The sequence below is a fragment of the Pezoporus flaviventris genome, unplaced genomic scaffold (assembly GCF_033815535.1).
Source record: "Pezoporus flaviventris isolate CSIRO_AGI_PZ_B2104156 unplaced genomic scaffold, CSIRO_AGI_Pfla_v1 ptg000031l, whole genome shotgun sequence".
Lineage (NCBI taxonomy): Eukaryota > Metazoa > Chordata > Aves > Psittaciformes > Psittacidae > Pezoporus > Pezoporus flaviventris.
The window spans coordinates 55,322,959-55,344,329 of record NW_026892579.1 but is presented as its reverse complement, the minus strand read 5'-3'; the positions used below and the strand labels follow the sequence as shown (position 1 = coordinate 55,344,329).

Below are 21,371 nucleotides of genomic sequence, written 5' to 3'. Positions count from 1 at the left end.
ACCAGCAGTGTGACCAGCAGGTCGAGGGAGGGGATTCTCCCCCTCTGCTCTGCTCTGCTCTGCTCTGGTGAGACACACACACCCCCCCCCCCCCCCCCCATAAGAAAGAAGTAGAGCTGATGGACTGCCTGAAGGGGCCAAAAAGAAATCTGGAGAGGGGGGTTTGACAAGGAACAAGGGGAATGGCAAGGGACAGAGGGGAGGTTGAGTTGAGCTCTTAAGAAGAAGCTCTTCCCTGTGAAGGTGGTGAGGGCCTGGCACAGGTTACCCAGAGAAGCTACAGCTGCCCCATCCCTGGTGGTGTTCAAAGCCAGGATGCACAGGGCCGGCAAGCTCAGGAAATGGGAGTGGAGCCCAGGAGACGGAGGAATTAAACACTATTAATGAGGGGATGGGCCTCATGGCCTCATTAATTCCATGGGACTGGGCAGCTTCTGAGTGATTTGGAGGCTCAGATGATGCATGTGCACTGACCTGCAGGGGTACATGCTTGTGGGCAGGACATGTCACCATCCCCATCACGCCAGCTTGTCCACACTCTTTCTGGTCCCAGTGGGACTGGGTGCCTCCAATGTTCTGTCTGTTCCCTCTGGGGACCCCACAGACCTCGGATAGACGCACAAGCGTGTTTGTGCGCGGCTGGCATTGGCATGGAAGAGTGGGCACATGTTGTGCATTGTGCAGGGGACTTTGCAAGTCAGTGGCTCCGTCACCACTCACCCATGTGTCCTTGGAACAATCACCCATCCTGGGGCTGGAAGAGGGGGACCAGCACAGGGAACAACATGGGACCAACACAGCTGGCCCGTCCTCCCTGCCCAGTCTGTAGTGTCCTCATGGGTGACACCAGTGGGTTTCTGCCAGGGGGGAATCCTGATGTGCTTGAGATACTGCAGGTATGTGGGGTCACTAGCGGTGCAGGAGGCAGATCTACAGCCTGAACATCAGCGGGGGACAGTGGCTGCTGGGTGTCCTGTGGAGTTTGGGGGCACTGCTCTGCTCCCACCCTGTTCCAAGAGGAGTCACTAGAACCAGCACTCACCTCCCATTACATCCCACCCCAGGGCCGTATTTTGGTCCCCCCTCAGCAAGGGCAGGAGGCGATGCCCACCCCTGCCCTGCCCATCTGTGGCCCCCCAGCCGTGGGAAGGGTTAACTTGGATTGGCGAAGGCAGCCTTGGCGGAGGCCCTTGGAGTGGGTTTTTTCTCCCCCGAGGCCTCCCACGGGTCACGGCTGCCGGGGCTGACGTGGGATGGAAAAATAATTTATCTCCGTCTGGCGGGGAGGCACGGGGGGGACGGGCGGCAGCAGAACCCACTGCCGGGGGTAGAGGGGCCCCTGGAACCCCTCAGCTGGGTCAGTGGGAGATGGGGCTCACGGGGGGATGGTGGGATCCTGACCCCGGCGAACCCAGGTCCCAGGATGGGGAATCTGAGGCACGGAATTTCCATGGGGCTGGGGGGGGGGGGGGGGGGGGGGAATTGCGCCCCAGAAACAAGCCCCAGGGAGATGAAGGAGGAGGTTGGAGGTCGGGGGGGTAGCCCTTGGAGCTGCAAGGGACCTGAAACCCTAGGATGCCCCCGAGACAGTACCCCCCAGCCCTATAAACGATTAGGTTGGGCAGCGTTAACCCAGGCAGCGTTAGTCCGGGCAGGGATAGCTCGGGCAGGTTTAGCCCGGCCAGGGGGCGGGATTTAGCCCGGACAGAGTCTAGCCGGGGCAGGGTTTGGTCCGGGCATGGTTTGGTCGAGGCAGGGTTCAACCAGTGCACGTTTAGACCCGGCAGGTCTCTGACGTCTGCCTGGCCCGGGAAGGGCTGCGGGATCGGAACCCGAGAGCAACCGGGACCCAAAACCCTGAGCCACCGGCGCCATCTGGCGGCACCGCCTTGGGGGACACCGTCCCGCAGGACCATGGCGCTGCTGGCCTGGCAGAGGGGCAGGAGGCACCGCGGCGTGGGGACCGGTACACCGGGACACCGGGATACCGGGACACCGGGATACCGGGACAGCGGGACAGCGGGACAGCGGGATACCGGGATACCGGGACAGCGGGACAGCGGGATACCGGCACCACGGGGCGCCGCGACACGGGCACACCAGAGGCACCGCACTGCCGCGGGAGGGCGGGGCCAGGCAGGTCTGTGGGCGGGGATAGGTCCGGCTGGAGGGGTGGGGCCATGTCCCCAGGGGGCGGGGCTACGCCCGCAGGGGGCGGGGCCTTGGCGGCGCGGTCCCGGTGCAGGGCGGGAGGCGGCAGCGGCGAGGCCATGGCCTGGTCCCGGTACCAGCTGGGCCTGGCCGCCCTCATGCTGCTCACCGGCTCCATCAACACCCTGGCGGCCAAGTGAGTCCTCCCGGCGGCTGGGGGAAACCCGCACCGCGGGGCTGGGGTCCTGCAGCGGCCTCGGACCCCACCTTGGGCCCTGGGCTGGGCCCACCTCTCTGCTCGGGGTCCTCCCGGGCCTCCGGGTACCCGCAGGCCCTGCGCTCCCCCGCGGCTTGGAGCCCGGTCTGCAGGCCTCCGGTCCTCTCCTTCCATCGCAGAGTTTGTCCCCGCCGGGCTCCGGGGGTGTCACCTGTGCTCGGGCCCCCTCGTGTGACCCTGGAGACAGGGTTCCCCGGCCCACCTCCCCGCCGTATCTCAGCCCCACGCAGGGACTGGGGAGGCCCCCGGGTCTAACTAGGCAGAGCTCCGGTCCAGGCTGTGTTGGCATAGCCCCAGGACCTTCCCGGTGCCCCCCACACCCCGGCTGGGCAGCCCCAGCATGGGGGGCAGGCTGCGCTGTGGGGTGCCCCATAGGGACTGAGCCTGCCGTTGCTGGAGGGCCCAGCTCCTGATGATGGGGAAGGAACGGTGGGGGCTGCATGGCCGGGGGTGCTGGGGGATCTCGCGGATGATGCTGAGGGTGCAGGTCTCCTGCTGTGGGTGCTGTGCCCAGCCCCAGGGTGCTGGGGAGGAGCTGTGGGAGTGACCCCGCAACCAGGCTCCCTGCACTCCAGCTCATCCCTGTAGCCAGCTGGGGGCTGGATTGAGCCCTTTCCCGCAGAGAGCACCCTGGGGTGCTCCCAGCCTTTACGGTGAGGATGAGGACAGTGTTCCCAAGAGCTGCCCAGGCCAGGCAGACCTGCCCAGCCGGCTTATCCCGCTGTTGCTGGGCAGACACACGGGTGTTAGCGGATGGCCAGGCTCCGGCTGCTCCTGGTGTTACAGCAGAGCCAGGTCCCCGGGTGGGGAAACTGAGGCACAGAGTCTCCATGTGGCAGAGCAGAGGTGGGAGGTGGCACCGAGCGCTCACCCCGCTCACGAGGCTCGTGTGTGGCCGGACAAAGCCTCTTGCGAAACACGGACCCGAGCTGTCCCATGGCGCAGGGGCTGCGGCTGGGGCTGACTCACGCTGAAATCTCGCTGGCCTGGCTGAAAAGCCCCTTGCAGAGCAGTGGGGGATGGGCTGGGGGTTGCCCTGGCCTCCACTCGCACCCCATTTCCCCAAGCTCAGCAGCTCTGCGGCCACTCGGCATCAGCAGAAAGCTGCTGGAGTGTTGCTGGGTGCCTGCGTCGATGTGTCAAGGTGCACGGGCATGCCGAGGCTGTCCTGGGGTCCCCTCCTCATGGAGATGGTCCCTCAAGAGGGTTGATCCGTGCTGAAACAGGCCAGGGGGACCTCTACCGCAGCCTATGTTTATCCAGCATTGCCATCTGTGCTGCACGGAATACCCAGAAGAGGGGCTTTGTGCCGCAAAATGATGGCTGGGGGTGTGAGTGGTGGGAGCTGCTGCACCCCAGCCTGTGACCCAGCATAATTTCTGGGTCCTGTGTCTCAGCCCACAAGTTTTCAAGGCTGGTGATGTAGAGAGGGGGTAGGGTGACTCCCCACCATGCTGTCCTGGTCTCCCCAGCAGGAAATGGTGCTGCCTGGACATGTCCAGCAGCATGGGGACACCGGATCGTGGGACTGTGCAACATGGTGGTATCCATTTCCCTGCCTGTCACTCAGGGCTGGGAGCTGGGCCAGGAGCTGCCGGCAGGTTGAGGCAGCCACAGCCATGTCTCCTTCCCCATGGACATTCTGTCCGTAGAACTGTCACTTCAGGGGGCTGGTGGCCCATAGGAGAGCCCCAGGCTGGATCTTGGGGCGTGCTTCATCTCCTCGTGGCCCCCTGCTCTAACCACCACCCTCTCCTCTGCCTCCTAGGTGGGCTGATAACTTCAGCGCAGCTGGCTGCAGCGGGAAGGAGGAGCACAGCTTCCAGCACCCCTTCCTGCAGGTGAGCCCCCTGCCTCGGGCAGGGAGGGCCTTGCCAGCAGGACCAGCCCCCCTCACCTGCTCTCTCACAGGCCGTGGGCATGTTCCTGGGTGAATTTTCCTGCCTGGGGGTGTTTTACCTGCTGGTCTGGAGGGATCGGCGAAAGCCAGAGCCCAGCATGGCCCCATCGCAGCCCTTCAATCCCCTGCTCTTCCTGCCTCCCGCTCTCTGCGACATGACTGGGACCAGCATCATGTACGTGGGTAAGTGCTGGACCGTGGGTCAGTGCTTTGCCCTGCAGGGATGTGGCCATCCATGGGTCCAGATTCAGTTTTTGGGCTGCAGGACTGCATGGTGCATTTGGGTTTGACCCTGAAGTGGGTTAGAGGGCTCTGAGCAAACACTTCCCACCCATGCCATGAGTTGTGGCAGGGCTCAGTAAGCCAGGTTCTTCACTGGGAGGCACGGTGTTCCTGTGGAATGGGGATGTCGGACTGAGTCTCGGCATGAACCTATCTGCTGCCAGATATGAGTAGGAGTGGGGGGAGACAGCATCACTGCCCCTTCCTCTGCTTAATCGCACTTCATCGTCGACTGTAGTGATAGGACAAGGAATAACGGGTTCAGACTTAAATGGGGAAGATTTAGGTTAGCTATATGGAAGAAGCTCTTTACAGTGAGGCCCTGGCACAGGTTGCCCAGCAAAGCTGTGACTGCCTCATCCCTGGCGGTGTTCGAGGCCAGGCTGGACGGGTCTTCGAGCAACCTGGTCTAGTGGAAGGTGTCCCTGCCCTTGGCAGGGGATTGGAACTGGATGATCTTGAGGTCCTTTCCAACCCAAACCATTCTGTGATTCTATGATCTGCTCTTAGTTACTGTGGCAGACTGTTAAGTGGTGGTGGTGTGACATTAGATGGCTCCGCACACAACACATGGATCTGTCTCTCCCCGCACAGCTTTGAACATGACCAGCGCCTCCAGCTTCCAGATGCTGCGAGGATCTGTCATCATCTTCACCGGGCTCCTCTCCGTGGCCTTCCTGGGCCGCAAGCTGGAGCTGAGCCAGTGGCTGGGCATCCTGGTCACCATCGTGGGGCTGGTGGTGGTGGGGTTGGCTGATCTGCACAGCTCCCATGGCCAGAAACACAACCTCAGCCAGGTGATAACTGGTAGGTGGTGGCCCTCAGGGAAGGTGGGATGGCTATGGTGGGGGAAGAGCTCCTGCAGGGAGCATGCCATGCTCTCCAGGCATGGCTCGGCCGTGTTGCACATCCAGTGGGCGGGGAGATGAGGGCTCAGCCTCCCCTTCCTTCTTCCCTTCCTTCTTTTTCTTCCCCTTCCCCCCCCCCTCTTTCTTCTCTCCCCCCCACCACTTCCTTCTTCTCTCCCCCCTTTCCTTACTCTTCTCCCCCCCTTCCTTTCTTCTTCTCTCCCCCCTCCTTCTTCTCCCCCCCTTACTTTATCTTCTTTCCCCGTTCTCCCACCTTCCTTCCTTCTTTTTTCCCTCTTCCTTCTCCCCTTGCAGGCGACCTGCTTATCATCATGGCACAGGTGATTGTTGCCATCCAGATGGTGCTCGAGGAGAAGTTTGTCTACAAGCACGATGTGCACCCACTGCGGGCCGTTGGCACCGAAGGTCTGTTGTGACATCAGCCAAAGGGTTGAGTGCTTGAGGGCTTCTGGATCCCCCAAATCCAGCTTGGGGAGGGCCACATTGTGCAGGGTGGGAGGAGCAGGCTGCAAAGAGGGGGCTGCTGTAGATGTTTGGGTCTTGTGGGGCAGGGAGGGACAAGCTTGGAGCAGCACCCATCTGACACCCTGCAGGTTTCTTTGGCTTCATCATCCTGGCCCTGCTGCTGGTGCCCATGTACTACATCCCAGCGGGCAGCTTCAGTGGGAACCCTCGGCAGACACTGGAAGATGCCCTTGATGCCTTCTGCCAGGTCGGCCACCAGCCCCTCATTGCCGTGGCCCTGCTGGGTAACATCAGCAGTATCGCCTTCTTCAACTTCGCTGGCATCAGCGTCACCAAGGAGATCAGTGCCACCACCCGCATGGTGCTGGACAGCCTCCGCACCCTCGTCATCTGGGCCGTCAGCCTGGCCGTGGGCTGGGAGACCTTCCATGGCCTGGAGATCTTGGGGTTTGGGGTGCTGCTGCTGGGGGCTGCTCTTTACAATGGCCTGCACCGGCCCCTGCTCACCTGCCTGCCCTGGAACACAGATGAGGCTGGCTCGGCAGCTGAACGGGAGGGTTTGCTGCGGGGGGAGAGCACAGCCATCAACAGCGAGAGCTGAGCACCCACTGCCTGTGTCCGGCTTGGTTCTGGGGTTCATTGTCCTGGATGGTCTCACCAGGAGGGGACTGGCATGGTGGTGGTGATGCCAGCCACTGTCCTGCTGCTGTTTGCAGGAGAAACCTCTGCCCTGCCGGTGCTCTGGGAGGAGATGGTGAGGCTGCGCCTGCCCCTCATAGTGGGAAGCAGGCCCTGGGCCCCTGTGTGGGGCACGTTGGAGCCTCTGCCCCTGATCTCAAGAGGCTTGGGAGGTTGGGGAGGAGGGGCTGGCCCCACTGTTTCCCCAGCCTGCCTCTCCCCCTAATAAAAGTGCATCACCTGTGGCTTGCTCTTGGATGTCAGTGCTGGCCATGGGAAGGGTCTGGGAGCCCCCAGGCTGGTGTATGGGGTTCCCACTAAACCCATGACAAGGGTGGGGGTCTGAGCCCTCTACCACTGACCATGCTGGATGAGCCTTGCTCCCAACAGAGGGAGAGGATCCGGCACCCTAAGCCCTTTCACATGGCATGTGGGAAGAGGAGGGGGAGTTCCTGCCCTATTGATTAGATAGAAGGATGAAGTTCTTCCTGTGAGGGTGCTGAGGCACTGGCACAGGTTGGCCAGAGAAGCTGTGGCTGCCCTATCCCTGGCAGTGGCTCACCCCCATTTCACAGTAGCTGATGATCAGTCCCAGGTCCATAGAGCCGTGTTTTGGAAGGTTTTTTGTTTCTGGAAGGTGTATTTGCTTGGCAAAGTGTGTTCCAAAGATGCAGCACAGGCAGGGTGTCGACTCTACCTTTATTTTCTGTTTGGGCTCTGCAGAAGGGCCCGCAGCAGCAGGGAGAGGGCAGTGGTGGTGGCATTTGGCCCCCTGGCATAGGGACAAGGGGGCTTGGTGGGGCACTGGAGTTTGGCAGCAGCGATGAACATCACCCAGCTACTCTCTGCCAGAGGAAGGATGGGAGGGGGTGAGCTATGGCATAGTCGTGTGTCGTCCCCCCCCCAGCCCTGCCATGGGATGTGGGGGACTGGACTCACATGGCATTTTGCTTGTAGTGCTGAAGCGCCTGCTCAGCCACGATCTCCATGAAGCGAGGGTCCTCCCAGGAGATGTCCCCAGGCACAGTGAGGGACAGCGGCTCTGAATCAAAGAGCTGCACCGTCACCTGCGTGTCAGGAGGAGCTGAGGGGTCCTCGAGGTTGGGAGCCTTGGAGAGGACCTGGAAGGGGAAGGCATGGGGGCACATAATGCAGGAAGAGCTGGGCTAGCCCCTGTGCCGGCCCCTCGCCCTGGCACCCAGCCCTGCAGCCCGCTGTTGTGCCAAGAGGCACCCGCTTGGGCACACAATCGCCTCATTCTCCCCCTGACCCACTTTCCATGGCTGCTGGCCCTGCTGATGGGGCGACCATAGCAGAAGAGGGGAGGCTCAAGCCCTCCAGCCGGCTCACCGTGGTGACCTGGAGGAAGCCGTCGCCGCCCTGGGTAAGGTTGGCGAGGCGTGAGACCCAGCCGAACTGGCGGTTGAGCTGGTCCAGAAGGCTGGTGGTGTTGAGCATCTCAGCTTGGAAGGCACGCATCAAGTCATCGTAGCGGCGGGTGAAGCGCTCGGCCAGGCGCAGCGCGTCCTCCAGCTGCTCCCGCAGCTGGCTCTGCGCAGGGTCTGTCTGCCAGCAGTCTGGGCATGGATTTGGGGGCAATCAGGGGGTGTCAGGGCTCACCTCCAGCCATCCTCACCCCACCACAGCCATCGTATCGCCCCCGGTCCCATGGGGACCAGCTCACCCACGGAGAGGATCTCCCGGCACTTTTCGCACTCATCCCGCATCCGCAGGCAGCCAGCCGAGTTCCGACGGATCTCCCGGCACACCATGCGATCATCGCTGGAGTTACGGGACTCTGTGGGAAAGCACAGCGCAGAATCAGCACCCCAAAACGCCATGGTTAGGGGTGCAAGCTGCAGGGCAGCCCTGACCGACACCCCAGGGTGCTGCGTGGAGACATAGAGGTGCTTTCTCCATGGAATAGTGCCCCCCTCCCTGTTTTCCCGAAACAAAGCACTCCACGCCAGCCTGTGTTTCGAAATCTCCCTTTCCGCAGCCACCCAGCCGGGGGCCGCAGTCGCAGACGGTGATGGCAACAGCGCTGCCTGCCCAAAACAAACACCTTCCCAGGATGGCGGCAGCTCCGGCAGCCAAGATTAGGCTGGGAACCCCCCCCCCAAATCCCAGCACAGCTCTGCACACAGCAGAGCTTGTGATTCCCTGCACTCCCGTGGGGATTCTCTGAGGTGTAGTACTAGGGTTGAGCTCATCCTCTTAAGTTAGTCAGCTCCTAATGAGAAGGAGGAGGAGGTTTGCTGGGAAGCCCAGCTGTAAACATACTGCTTTCAGCCAAACTGGGGAGCCCACAGCACCCAGCAGCGAGCACCCTACCTGGGGCAAAGCCACCCAGCGAGTGCTCCCAACCGCCCTGCGCTTCCTCCAGCATCCGCTGTGTCATCTCGAAGAGCGGCTGGAAGAGGCGGTGGAAGCCGTGGTGGGGATGCTGGAAGAAGGGGTGCAGCTCCCGGGAAAGCCTCTCGCTGCGCAGGGGGAAGTGGACGTGCTGGACCGGGGGGCGGAAAGCCTCGCGGAAGCCGCCGAAGGGTGCTCGGAAGAAGGGATACATGCGGCCATAGACCTGGGTGCTGTCCTGGAAGATGTCATCCACGCCGTCCTCCAGCAACCCGAAACGTTCTTCCAAGTCCTCAAACTGCCGCTCCTGCTGCTGGTCCCGCTCCAGCAGCGAGTCAATGCGCTCGCCATTCACCCAGATAGAGAAGGGTGAAGAATGGTTGAGGAATTCCTCCAGCTGCCAGGCAGGGGAGCAGGATCAGGTCAAAACAAGATCAGGCCAAAATGAGAGAAAGATTCAAGGCCAGGCTGGACCTCAGGGGCTTGGAGCAACCTGGTCTAGTGAAAGGTGTCCCTGCCCATGGGAGGGGGTTGGAACTGGAGGAGCTTTGGGGTCCCTTCCAACCCAAACCATGCTGTGAATCTACGGAATCCCCCTCCCCAGCCTCACCGGGCACTGTGGTACCACTCACCTGCCGCCCCACCAGCCCCGATCCACTGTGGCACGTGCGAGAGTAGAAGCGCATGCAGGTGTGCTTGAGGCAGGGCTTGCACTCTTCCCACAGCGCCAGCATCGTCTCGTTGCACACCTCCTGCTTCGCCGCTAGCTGCTGCTCCTTCTCCCTGGCCAGCTGCACCGCCTCCTGCAAGGCAGCCACATCCACCCCAGGGCATCCCTCCACTCCTGGGACACACAGATTCCCCGGCACCGCATTCCCCCAACCCTTTGGGTGCACGCAGCCCAGCTGGCAGGAGCTCGGGTACCAGGTTGAAACAGCCGCCCTCCTCATCCTCACTCACCTCCTTCTTCCTCTTGGTCTCCTCCAAGGTGTGCAAGATGGCTTGGTGGTCCTTACTTGTCTTGTCCATGAGGGTCTTCATCTGCTTCACCCCATTGATGGCATTTTCCACCTCCGTGTCAATGTATTTGCTGCCTGCTGCTGACATCTCTGTGGTTGGGGGCGTGAGGAAGAGGAAGAGCATCCTTCAGCAGGCAGTGGAAGCACCCGCCAGTGCATGCAAATACTTGTGGGTGCAGCATCTTGGTTGCTCGCCAACAGCTTGATTCAAGCTCACAGAACCCAAGAGAAGCGCCCCAAAACCTCACCACGTCTGGGACTCCATCTCCCCCCCCCCCCCCCATAATATTGGGGGTGTGTGCTGTAAGGTTCCCCAGGAGCAGCCTGGTGCTGGGACCCCATCCGTGCCCACATCAGCCCTCACCCACCCAGACTACCCAACCAGGGGAGCACTGGGGGCAGGATCTGCATCCCCCCCCCACCAAAAACATCGAGCCCCAGCCCCTTGGGGATGATGCTCTGTGTCCCCTCCACCCAACCCCCCTGAAACGATGCTGTGCCCCTCCATCCAGCCCTCCCTGAATAATGCTGTACCTGCCCCCCCCCCCCAACACAGCACTCCCCCCACTCCATCACTGTCCCATTTGCTCCCCAAGCCTTCAGGGAGCCCCCCCACAAAATGAAAAGCTGTGCCCAACCCCCCCCCACCCCCCCGCAGCCCCCACTCACGCTTGAGCTCGCTGGGGGGGACAAGCGCCTGCCCCCATCCCCAGGGGAGCAGAAGGCTGAGCAGCGGGAGCAGCGGGAGCAGCAGCAGTGCCATGGTCCGTCCTGGAGGCAGCTCCCTGCGCAGGCAGAGCGGGGGCTTAGAGCAGGAGCCAGGATCCGGCCCCTCGGACACGGGACTCTGACTCAGCAGCGGGCACCAGCCCCCCCCCAGCCATGGCTCTGGGGGGATGGTGATGGCTGGGCTCACACCTCCTTAGCTGGGGGAACCAGGGGCATGTAGCCTGTCCCTAGGAGGGGGGCACTGGGTTGTGGGGTCCCACATGAAGCTCTGCCGGGGGAGACTGGGATGCAAAGCCATGTGTATGTGTTCCCCCCGCCCGCCTGCCTGCGGGACAAACAAGCCCAGGCCTGGGGCCAGGCAGGGCAGGCAGCCAAGGCAGTGACCGGGCATGGATCTCCTCCTCCTCCGCAGGAGCTGTGCTGCCTTTCTTCTCCAGCCCCCTCGGGGATTGAGAGGGGCTGCAAAACCAAGCCAGGGCTGGGCCCCTGCCAGCTGCAGACAGGGATGGGCACTGCTGGCAGTACCCCCCTGGAAGGGTGCCATGGCCAAGGCACCCAGTACTGGCACCTCCGGGATTGTGCAATGAGGAACTGCAGCCCCCTGGGGTTGTGCAGTGGCCCCAGCCCCACCCCCCCTTCCCCCAAACCGGTGCAATGGCCCAGCCGCAGGGTGGCTCTGCCCCCCCCCCCCCCAGCAACACTGGCCCCATGCCACTGCAGCACATCTATTGCAGTAGCCGCTGCACTGCTGCCCCCAAAATGCTGTGCCCCAAATACAACCACCCCCCCCCCAAACCTGGCCCAGCTCCATCCTGCCTGGCCCAGGGCATTGTGGGAAACTCCTGCCTGCAGGGCTGAGCATCACCCACTGCATCACCTCCCCCAGCATGGCCTGGGGGTGCAAGGGGCACCCCTGGGTGCACAGCACACACCTCTGCCTTGCAGTAGCACCCCAGGGGAAGGGAAGGGAAGGGAAGGGAAGGGAAGGGAAGGGAAGGGAAGGGAAGGGAAGGGAAGGGAAGGGAAGGGAAGGGAAGGGAAGGGAAGGGAAGGGAAGGGAAGGGAAGGGAAGGGAAGGGAAGGGAAGGGAAGGGAAGGGAAGGGAAGGGAAGGGAAGGGAAGGGAAGGGAAGGGAAGGGAAGGGAAGGGAAGGGAAGGGAAGGGAAGGGAAGGGAAGGGAAGGGAAGGGAAGGGAAGGGAAGGGAAGGGAAGGGAAGGGAAGGGAAGGGAAGGGCCATACCTGCACCCCGATCAGCTGCACCGCCGCCCGTCCCCGCCCGCTCCTATTTATCCGGCCGCCGAGCCGCGGGTCCGCCCCGCTTCGGCCCCGGAGCTTTCTGGAACCGGCGGGACCGGCCCCGGCCCGGCCCGTCCCGCCCCCCTCCCTCCAGTGCCCCCCCCCCCCCCCCCCCCTCCTTCCCGCACTCCCGTCGCCCCCCAGCCGGCCGGTGCGCGGCGCCAGGACGCCGCGGGGACGGGCGCGGTGGCCCTCGGCATCACATCACATCGCATCGCACCGCACCGCACCGCACCGCACATCCCGCGCAGAACGGGGCCCCCCACCCGGGGCTCCCAAATCCCGGGTGCTGCGGTCCCGGGGGGGATGTGTGTGATGTAAAACCTCGCCGGTTGTTGCGCACCCAACACCCCTCCCCAGGGGCTCTTTATTCCTTTATTCCCGCCCCCCCCCCCCCCTTGCTTCCACTTTTTACTCGCGGCCTCGCACCCAGCGGGGGCTGAGTGGGGACCCCCCCTCCCATCCCCTCCTCTCCCCCACCCCGAGCTGCAACATCCCCCATTGCTGCGGGGGTCACCGAGGCCCCGGAACCGCGGTTGGCGCCCAGCAAAGGGGCGGGACGGGGCGGGCCCCCCCGAATCCCACCCTTGTGAGAGGGGGGGGCAGCCCCGGGGCAGCGGGACCAGAGCGGGGCACGGCCTGGAGACGGGAGCGGGTGCGTGCGGGTGCGAGGCTGTGGAGGGGAGCTGTGGGTGCGGGTGCTCCCAGGGACGAGAGGGGCCCGTGTGTGTGCGCGGGGGTGCAAGCTCTGGAGCTGTGTACGGGACGTGTGTGCATGGGGGTGCTGTGGAGGGGACATGTCGGGACATGCTCACCAGGGCAGAGTGTGGGACACGCATGGGTGTGCAAGCTCTCTCGGGACCAAGGGTGAGACACACGTGTGCGGGGGTGCAAACTGTCCTGGTACCGTGTATGAGATGTGTGTGAGTGGTGCAAGCTTTCCTGGTACCGTGTATGAGATGTGTGTGCGGGGGTGCAAACTGTCCTGGTACCGTGTATGAGATGTGTGTGAGTGGGGTGCAAACTGTCCTGGTACCGTGTATGAGATGTGTGTGAGTGGGGTGCAAGCTGTCCTGGTACCGTGTATGAGATGTGTGTGCAGGGGTGCAAGCTGTCCTGGTACCGTGTATGAGATGTGTGTGAGTGGTGCAAGCTTTCCTGGTACCGTGTATGAGATGTGTGTGCGGGGGGTGCAAACTGTCCTGGTACCGTGTATGAGATGTGTGTGCGGGGGTGCAAACTGTCCTGGTACCGTGTATGAGATGTGTGTGAGTGGGGTGCAAACTGTCCCGGTACCGTGTATGAGATGTGTGTGAGTGGGGTGCAAACTGTCCTGGTACCGTCTATGAGATGTGTGTGCGGGGGTGCAAACTGTCCTGGTACCGTCTATGAGATGTGTGTGCAGGGGTGCAAACTGTCCCGGTACCGTCTATGAGATGTGTGTGCGGGGGTGCAAACTGTCCTGGTACCGTCTATGAGATGTGTGTGCGGGGTGCAAACTGTCCTGGTACCGTCTATGAGATGTGTGTGCGGGGGTGCAAACTGTCCTGGTACCGTCTATGAGATGTGTGTGCGGGGGTGCAAACTGTCCTGGTACCGTGTATGAGATGTGTGTGCGGGGGTGCAAACTGTCCCGGTACCGTGTATGAGATGTGTGTGAGTGGGGTGCAAACTGTCCCGGTACCGTGTATGAGATGTGTGAGTGGGGTGCAAACTGTCCTGGTACCGTGTATGAGATGTGTGTGAGTGGGGTGCAAACTGTCCTGGTACCGTGTATGAGATGTGTGTGAGTGGGGTGCAAACTGTCCCGGTACCGTGTATGAGATGTGTGTGCAGGGGTGCAAACTGTCCTGGTACCGTGTATGAGATGTGTGTGCGGGGGTGCAAACTGTCCTGGTACCGTGTATGAGATGTGTGTTCGGGGGTGCAAACTGTCCTGGTACCGTGTATGAGATGTGTGTGAGTGGGGTGCAAGCTGTCCTGGTACCGTGTATGAGATGTGTGTGAGTGGTGCAAGCTGTCCTGGTACCGTGTATGAGATGTGTGTGAGTGGTGCAAGCTGTCCTGGTACCGTGTATGAGATGTGTGTGAGTGGTGCAAGCTGTCCTGGTACCGTGTATGAGATGTGTGTGAGTGGTGCAAGCTGTCCTGGTACCGTCTATGAGATGTGTGTGCGGGGGTGCAAACTGTCCTGGTACCGTGTATGAGATGTGTGTGCAGGGGTGCAAGCTGTCCTGGTACCGTGTATGAGATGTGTGTTCGGGGGTGCAAACTGTCCTGGTACCGTGTATGAGATGTGTGTGCAGGGGTGCAAGCTTTCCTGGTACCGTGTATGAGATGTGTGTTCGGGGGTGCAAACTGTCCTGGTACCGTGTATGAGATGTGTGTGCGGGGGTGCAAACTGTCCTGGTACCGTGTATGAGATGTGTGTGAGTGGGGTGCAAGCTGTCCTGGTACCGTGTATGAGATGTGTGTGCAGGGGTGCAAGCTGTCCTGGTACCGTGTATGAGATGTGTGTGAGTGGTGCAAGCTGTCCTGGTACCGTGTATGAGATGTGTGTGCGGGGGGTGCAGGCTTCCCTGGGGTCATGTGTAGGACACGCGTGTGCATGGGGTGCAAGTTCACCCAGGGCTGCGGTGGGACACGCGGGTGAATGCTCTCCTGGCGGCACGGGGGTCACAGGGTGTCAGCTCCCCTCAGCCTGCCCGGGGTGCAGGGTCTCTCCCTCGGGACCCCCAGCTGGGTGGGGGCTGTGGGAAGGGGGGTGCAGGCTCCCCCCTTCCCCAATCCTCACGCCCCGCTCTGCTCCCCACAGCCCCACTGCACGCGGAAGAAGGGACGTCTCCGGAGGAGGGGCCATCTTGGTTGTTTGCTGCCATCCTCCCCTGCGAGACGCCCGGCTGACTTCTGCCTTCCTCCTGCTGCCTCCTCCTCCTCCCCAGCCACAGACCGGCATCCCCCGGTTCTACCTCAACGCCCCGTGCCGCGGAAGCGAAGTGACCCCCAGTGTCCTGCCTGGGTTCTGGAGTGATGGCCTATTTCCGAAGCAGGAAGAGCAAGCGGAAGGGGGGTCTCCCCTCGCCGGCAGCCTCGCAAGCAGCAGATTTGGGGGTGCTCCTCCAGGAGAGCAGTCCCCAGCCCTACGTGGAAGATGCTGTCCCCCGGCAGCCAGCGGTGGGGGACCCGGAGGAGGACATTGCTGGGTTCTGCCTTCTCCCGCGCCCCCGTAAGGGCTGGCAGCTGAGCAAGGCCCTGCGGTTCCTGTGGAACGAGTCACGTTTGAAGGATGGGAGCAAGAAGCGAGGAGCCGAGGAGAGCCAAAGAACCTCCGGGGTGCAGGCACAGGCTGCCCAGAGGTGCACCAAGCTGGAGGGGAGAGCACCGGGGCTGCCGGAGGAGCTGGGGACCAGCCAGAAAGCCCCCCAGGGTGGGGAAGTTCACAGTGCAGTCCCGTTACTTGTGTATGGCAGTGAGGATGAGCCAGTTGGTGGATGGAAAGCAAGGGATGGGGATGTGCCAAGGGAAGGTGGTATCCATGGGGATGAGATGGGTCAGACTCAGCATCTGGTCCAGGCAGGCACCCGTGGGGATGTGGAAGGAAGGACCGCTGGCTCATCCCAGAGCCTGGGCTTCAAGGTGGAGGGCAAGGATGCTGCCACCATCCCTCAAGGGGTCGGGCAGGACTTTAACCCTCTGCCAGCAGAGGGAAGTTCTGGGGATGACCGGAGGGGGAAAGTCTGGGAGAAGCTGCATCACCACGGAGAAGACATGGCGAGGTGGGAAGGGAGGTCCACGAGAGACCTGGCAGTCAGGCTGATTGAGGTGATCCTGCAGACAGAAACCAAGACGTACCCTGTGGAGATGGGGAGCAAGAGCAACGAGCAGGAGCAGGGAGCGGGATGGACGAGAGCCAGGGTGGGCAGCTCTGCAGAGGTGTGTGCTTTGGTGGGCACTAATGAGGACGTCTCCACAGCGCAGCAGCGCCCGCAGGACCTTGCCGTGTACCGCAATGTCCCTGTCTCTGTCGCTGGGACCATGGATGGAGATACCCAGCCGGAGCCGTTTGGGGACGAGCAGATCTGGGAGGACTCTGATGATGATCTCCTGGAGCAGGGAGGTCCACCAGCAATTCCTAGTCCTTCATTGCAGATCCACTGTCTTGTGCTGGCCGGGGCCAAGAGCGAAGAGCAGTGGAGGGAGGAATTCGCAGCCGTGTGGTCGCGGCACGAGATGGACTGTGGGCTGGTGTCTGGGGAGCTGGAGGTGAGCGGAGGACCGGCGCCCTTCCAAAAGCAACCCCGACTGCCTGCAGACGAGGAAGAGGCGGTGGCGAGCATCCTGCAGGAGCTGCTGAATGAGGGCGTGGTGGTGGAAGGCAGCTCTGCCTTCAACAGCCCTTTAACGCTCACCCCAAAAAACAACGGGAGGATGCGGCTGACGCTGAGCTGCAAAGCTGTCAACAAGGCCACCCCCAGAGTGGGGGCTCCGGTATCCCAGGACACGACCAAGCTCGTTTCGACCCTCAGCCCCAAGAGCAGGTATTTCTCCGTGGTGGATCTGTCGAACGCTTCCTTCGCCATCCCCTTATCCGAAGGTTCCAGAGCCAGGTTCGCCTTCACCTTCAGGGGCCAGCAGTACCTCTTCACGCGGCTGCCCCAGGGCTTCCACAGCACCACCGCCATCGTGAACCAGCGGGTGACCCAGATGCTGTCCCAGCTTGGCCGAGGAGATCAGTCTTGGGTTATTTCCCACATCGATGACATCCTCATTGCTGGGAGAAGTTACGAGGAAACCAGAGACCGAACGAAGACTGTCCTGGAGCTGATCCGAAAAACTGGCTTTAAAGCCAAGTTTGAGAAGGCGCAGCTCGTCCGGCGCAAGGTGCTCTACTTTGGGATGACCATCGGGGACAAGGGGCGAGAGATCCATGCCAGCAAGCGGGAGGACATCATCAAAACGCCCTGCCCGCAGGATGCTGACAAACTCCGCTCGCTCCTTGGGCAGTTTGGCTTCTTGCGGGATCACATCCCTGGCTTCTGGGAGATGGCCTCGCCGCTGCACCGCCTCACCAAGAAGCAGGTCAGGTGGGAATGGGGACCGGAGCAGGAGGAGGCGCTGACCCGCCTGAAAAGTGCTGTCCAGGCTGCGCCCCCCCTGCGATTCCCTGATAAGTGCCAGCCCTTCCTTATCAGGTTAACGACTGGCAAGGAGGCGGTAGGAGCCACCCTGCTGCAGGAGGATGAACGCGGCCAGCTGGTCCCAGTGGGACACAGCTCCCGCGTCCTGAAGGACCACGAGGTCTCCTGCCTGCCGCAGGAAAAGGGGTGCCTGGCAGCGGTCTGGGCCGTGCAGGCCTTCGAGACCCTCACGGGGCCGGCCCCCATCCTTATCCAGATGCCCCATTCCCCATGGAAGTATCTGCTACGGGGAGAAGCGCTGCGGTCCTGCGGAACAAAGCCACGCCCAACGCAGTGGACTTTGCTGCTGGTGAGCAACGGAGCGATGGCAAAGGGCCACCCCACTGACGTCCTGGTCCCCATCGCTCCCTCCCTTCCGGAGCTGTCCCTTGACATCCCCAAGGCCAACGTGTGGTTCACAGCCAGCAAGAGGAACTGCTCCATCGGCTTTGCTGCAGTCAACCTAGAAGAGCGGTGGCTGCTCGGGGTGAGCAAGGGTGGCTCGGTGCCAGGCGCGGAGCTGGTGGCTCTCAAGCAGCTCCTGCAGCATCACGGGCGCTCCTCACCCCTCTATGTGTACATGAGCTGCTGGTCCTTGGTGGAGAGGCTGGGAAACCAGACGGGTGAGCAGGAGTGGGGAAGGTCCGGCAAGGGTTTGTGGGCAAGCATCCTCCGGTGGGTCCACAGCAACCCAGGGATGCTGCACGTCAGTTGTGTGGGAGACGACCGGAGCGAGGAGCCGGAGGAGAAGGAGTGGAACCTGAAAGTGGTCAGGAGGGCTTGGGCGATGCCTGACAGGGCTGGGGGCTACTGGCAGGTCTGGGAGCCTTCAAAGCACGAGAAGCAAGAAATAATCGCACAGTGCCACAGCTGCCTGCACGATGGGGTGGAGGAGACGCTGGCACGGGTGCGGCGGGTTGCGTCCTGGGAAGAGGACCGCAAGCAGGTATCCCGTTGGGTGCGGAACTGCCTGCAGTGTGCGGATGGAGCAGGCAGGGTGCTGGCCCAGCGGACAGAAGGGCCGTGGTCGCAGCTCCTGCTGGGCTGCATCAGTGGCCTTACCAAGACCGAGGACGGGCACTGCTTCCTCTTGGTGGTGGAGGATGAGTTTTCAGGGTGGGTGGAAGCCTTCCCGATGCGGGAGAGGACAGTGGAGGAGGCCGCCGAGGTGCTCTGCAGGGAGGTGTTTGCCCGGTACGGGACGCCTCTCGTCATCCGTTTGCCGCACGCGCCGCGCTTCCTCTGGGATGCCGTGGTGGCGGCGACGCCACTGAATGTCCCGTGGGACACGCAGCAGGCCAGCCGGAAGGGACCGGCCATGGCAGCCCTGCAGCGGCTGGCCTGGGGGGCCGGCAAGGGGTGGGTGAAGATGCTCCCCCTGATCCTGGCGGGGTTCAGATCCGTACAGGCCCAGGAAGCGGTGCTAAGCCCGTACCAAATTGGCTTCCCGTTGGAGATGCGGAGGGAGCACGGGGGGAAAGCCAACCCCCAGGGCAATGACTTTGCCTGGCTCAGCCAGCTGCAGGAGGATGGGGCCCACTACAAGCACCAGACCAAAACCGTGCTGCTGAGGAACTGCCCAGGGGGAGATGATCCGTTGCCATAGCCCCCATCCCCTCCATGGGATCGCTGTGTGTGGTGTGGCGTGGCGTGAGAAAAGGGGTGCAGTGGGCTTGCTGGGGGGGTTCTAGGCAGGACCTGGGGAGCTGTTAGGCAGGACTAAGCAACGCAACCTCTTCTTGCTGCAGTGTGCAAGCACAGGGAGGGAAGACTTGCTGGGTGCACTGGTTTTGACAGGGCTGGAGTTGGTTTCCTTCCTAGCACCCAGCACGATGCTGGGCTCTTTGAGTGGGATGGTGCTGCAGGGCTTGTGGGGGGGAGCTGGGAAAACTTTTGCTGGGCACTGTGGACGATGGTGAGCAATGGCCTTGGCATCCCTTGCTCTTGTTTTTGTGTTTTCTATCTTCTTCCATGTACTCGTTTATTAAACAGTTTTTACCTCAACCTACAAGTTTTCTTGGTTTTCCTCTTCTTTTCTGTACTGGATTTGGCTGGGATAGAGTTAAGTTATGCATAGCAGCTGGAGGTTTGAATTAGGGCTGAGAACAGTGCTGATAACTGAGGAATGTTTTGTTTATCACAGTGCTTACATGGTGTCAAGGTCTCTTCTGCTTCTCACGCTCCACTGCCCACAATGGCTCACGCCTAACGCTGGGGGATCACATCTCGAGACTCAGCAGGCTTTGGGAGCAGTGGAGGTGGAGAGAAGAGCCATCAGTGTCCAACACCTGAACCTCAACCCTCGTTAGTGATCAACCAGGGGATCTCCTGGTACTCCTCATGGTTTTCAAAGGGTTGTGGGTCCATATCCTTCATTTCTCCTGATGGTTCTCCAATCTCTCCAAGGCCTTCTGCAGCTTAAGGTCATAGAAATTATAGAATTGTTTAGGTTGGAAAATCATCAAATCACAGAATGGTTTGGGTTGGAAGGGACCTTAAAGCTCATCCAGTTCCAATCCCCTGCCATGGGCAGGGACACCTTCTGCTAGACCAGGTTGCTCCAAGCCCCATCCAACCTGGCCTTGAACACTGCCAGGGACGGGGCAGCCACAGCTTCTCTGGGCAACCTGTGCCAGGGCCTCACCACCCTCACAGGGAAGAACTTCTGCCTAAGATCTCATCTCAATCTCCCCTTTTTGCAGCTTAAAGCCAATGATGAGGGTGATGGAGAGCAACCAGAAGCCCTGTGTGTGCACAGACCCTGGGAACAAACCCCATGCCCTAGTCTATAGGCTGGTTGGAGCCAGAGGAGCAGTGAGGTGGGATGATCCCAGGCCTTTACCAGGAGCTGGTGTGGGGCAGTCAACCCGATGTGCAGTGGGCTCACTTGGGGACCCCCAAACAGCAAGCTGTATGTGATGGCAGGATCCAGGCCACAGCAGGTATCTGAGGTAGCCAAGGGACTCATGGCAGGGACCCATCTGCTACCCCAGCAGACGTATGTTTAGCACTTCCGTGGCAAACCTGAACTGCTGAGTCAGCATGGAGGCAAGAGAGCAACCCCGCCACTGATTTAGCACCAGCATTTAGGAGGATGGCAAATCCTGTAGCGAGGCAGTGGTTAGAATAGCTGCAGCCAAAGGAAGCTGGGATCGGCTGACTTGGACATCTCTGGATCGGCTCCATTGGCAGTGAGTTATCATGGACCGGCTGAGGAAGAGCAGCAAACTGCAGCCACTGGGGGTGAGGGCAGTGGGAAGAAGACCTCAGCTGACAGCAAGCATCTGCCAGCAGCCCAGAAAGATGCCATGGGCTGGGGCGCTGAAGGACACAACCGCTGCAAGAGCATCACTTGTGGGGCTCTGGTGATTATAAATGACTGTGATAGGCTTTGGTGTCTTCTATGGTACAATGTGGTGGGGAAAGCTCGGGGAAACAGCAGAGAGACCCGCAAAATGCCCCCAGAAATGGCTGAAGGGGTGAGAGGGGGACTCCAGGACTCAAAACCACAAGGTCACTGTGTCCAGGAGCCACATCTGGGTGAGAAGGGCACAGGCAGGTGCTGGCATGTGGAATAACATAGAAAACCAAGCGAGGTGAGAGGGGCTGGAGTGAGCAGGGCCTGCTGCAGGAGCAGCGGAGGTTCGGAGACCCCACCTCGGCATCCCAGAGGTGTCCGGGGCAGGAGGAGGGAGGCCGTGCAGGACCGAAGCTGCCTGGAAGCCCGGCAAGGTCTCGGCAGAGGGCAGCAGCAGCCCGACACAAAATCAAAGCCTCAATGGGGAGGGGGTCTCAGTGAGAGTCCCAAACATCCCTGACCCCCACAGCTCTCCTGTCCCGTGTCGCTGAACTGGGACCAGCGCTCCAAAACAGAACCAAGCCGCAGGACCCCAACCCCGACGCACAGCACCCCATGTTCCCACCCCAGACCCAGGGCCAGACCCCAACCCCGTCTCCTCATATCCCTGCCCCAAAGCAGGGTCCTGGACCCCAGACCTATACCCCTGACCCAGATGCATGCACCAAACCTCCAGTCCTGCCCCTATCCCTCCCATGTCCCTTTGCCAGTCTCCCAAGCTCTACTCCCCAAACCAGGACCCGTTCCCCAAGGGCCAGACCCCCCCAAAAACAGGGCTGAGTGAGGGCGGCACAGCCCGGCACAGCATCGGTCG

General features: G+C 61.6%; 3 protein-coding genes across 3 annotated transcripts in view; 2 read left to right on the top strand and 1 right to left on the bottom strand.

The window, feature by feature from the left end:
* The window catches only part of ESCO2 (establishment of sister chromatid cohesion N-acetyltransferase 2), a 255,473-nt gene that overhangs the window by 191,243 nt on the left and 42,859 nt on the right, over positions 1-21,371 (top strand). The gene's annotated exons all lie outside the window — the stretch shown is intronic.
* SLC35F6 (solute carrier family 35 member F6) lies at positions 2,207-6,867 on the top strand. The gene is made up of 6 exons (XM_061461250.1): positions 2,207-2,347; positions 4,197-4,269; positions 4,340-4,511; positions 5,205-5,417; positions 5,774-5,884; positions 6,073-6,867. Exons 1-6 carry the CDS (start codon positions 2,271-2,273, stop codon positions 6,543-6,545), a joined length of 1,119 nt encoding a protein of 372 aa, XP_061317234.1. The 5' UTR covers positions 2,207-2,270; the 3' UTR covers positions 6,546-6,867.
* CLU (clusterin) lies at positions 7,305-12,115 on the bottom strand. Its single transcript, XM_061461245.1, has 9 exons — positions 11,966-12,115; positions 10,666-10,781; positions 9,938-10,086; positions 9,610-9,780; positions 8,957-9,374; positions 8,307-8,420; positions 7,973-8,199; positions 7,562-7,743; positions 7,305-7,467 (listed from the first exon to the last, which is right to left on the bottom strand). The coding sequence occupies exons 2-9, from the start codon at positions 10,757-10,759 to the stop codon at positions 7,461-7,463; spliced, it is 1,362 nt and encodes a 453-aa protein (XP_061317229.1). The 5' UTR covers positions 10,760-10,781; positions 11,966-12,115; the 3' UTR covers positions 7,305-7,460.

What these genes read in the sequence shown, in the direction of transcription:
- SLC35F6 (XM_061461250.1), top strand. Translation starts at nt 2,271, where the DNA reads ATGGCCTGGTCCCGGTACCAGCTGGGCCTGGCCGCCCTCATGCTGCTC. An exon ending in GACCAGCATCATGTACGTGG is followed by an intron (nt 4,512 to 5,204) that starts GTAAGTGCTGGA and finishes CTCCCCGCACAG; the next exon opens with CTTTGAACATGACCAGCGCC. An exon ending in CCTCAGCCAGGTGATAACTG is followed by an intron (nt 5,418 to 5,773) that starts GTAGGTGGTGGC and finishes CTCCCCTTGCAG; the next exon opens with GCGACCTGCTTATCATCATG.
- CLU (XM_061461245.1), bottom strand. Translation starts at nt 10,759, where the DNA reads ATGGCACTGCTGCTGCTCCCGCTGCTCCCGCTGCTCAGCCTTCTGCTC. An exon ending in CCCCCCCAGCGAGCTCAAGC is followed by an intron (nt 10,087 to 10,665) that starts GTGAGTGGGGGC and finishes CCCCAACCACAG; the next exon opens with AGATGTCAGCAGCAGGCAGC. An exon ending in CCGGGAGATCCTCTCCGTGG is followed by an intron (nt 8,200 to 8,306) that starts GTGAGCTGGTCC and finishes ATCCATGCCCAG; the next exon opens with ACTGCTGGCAGACAGACCCT.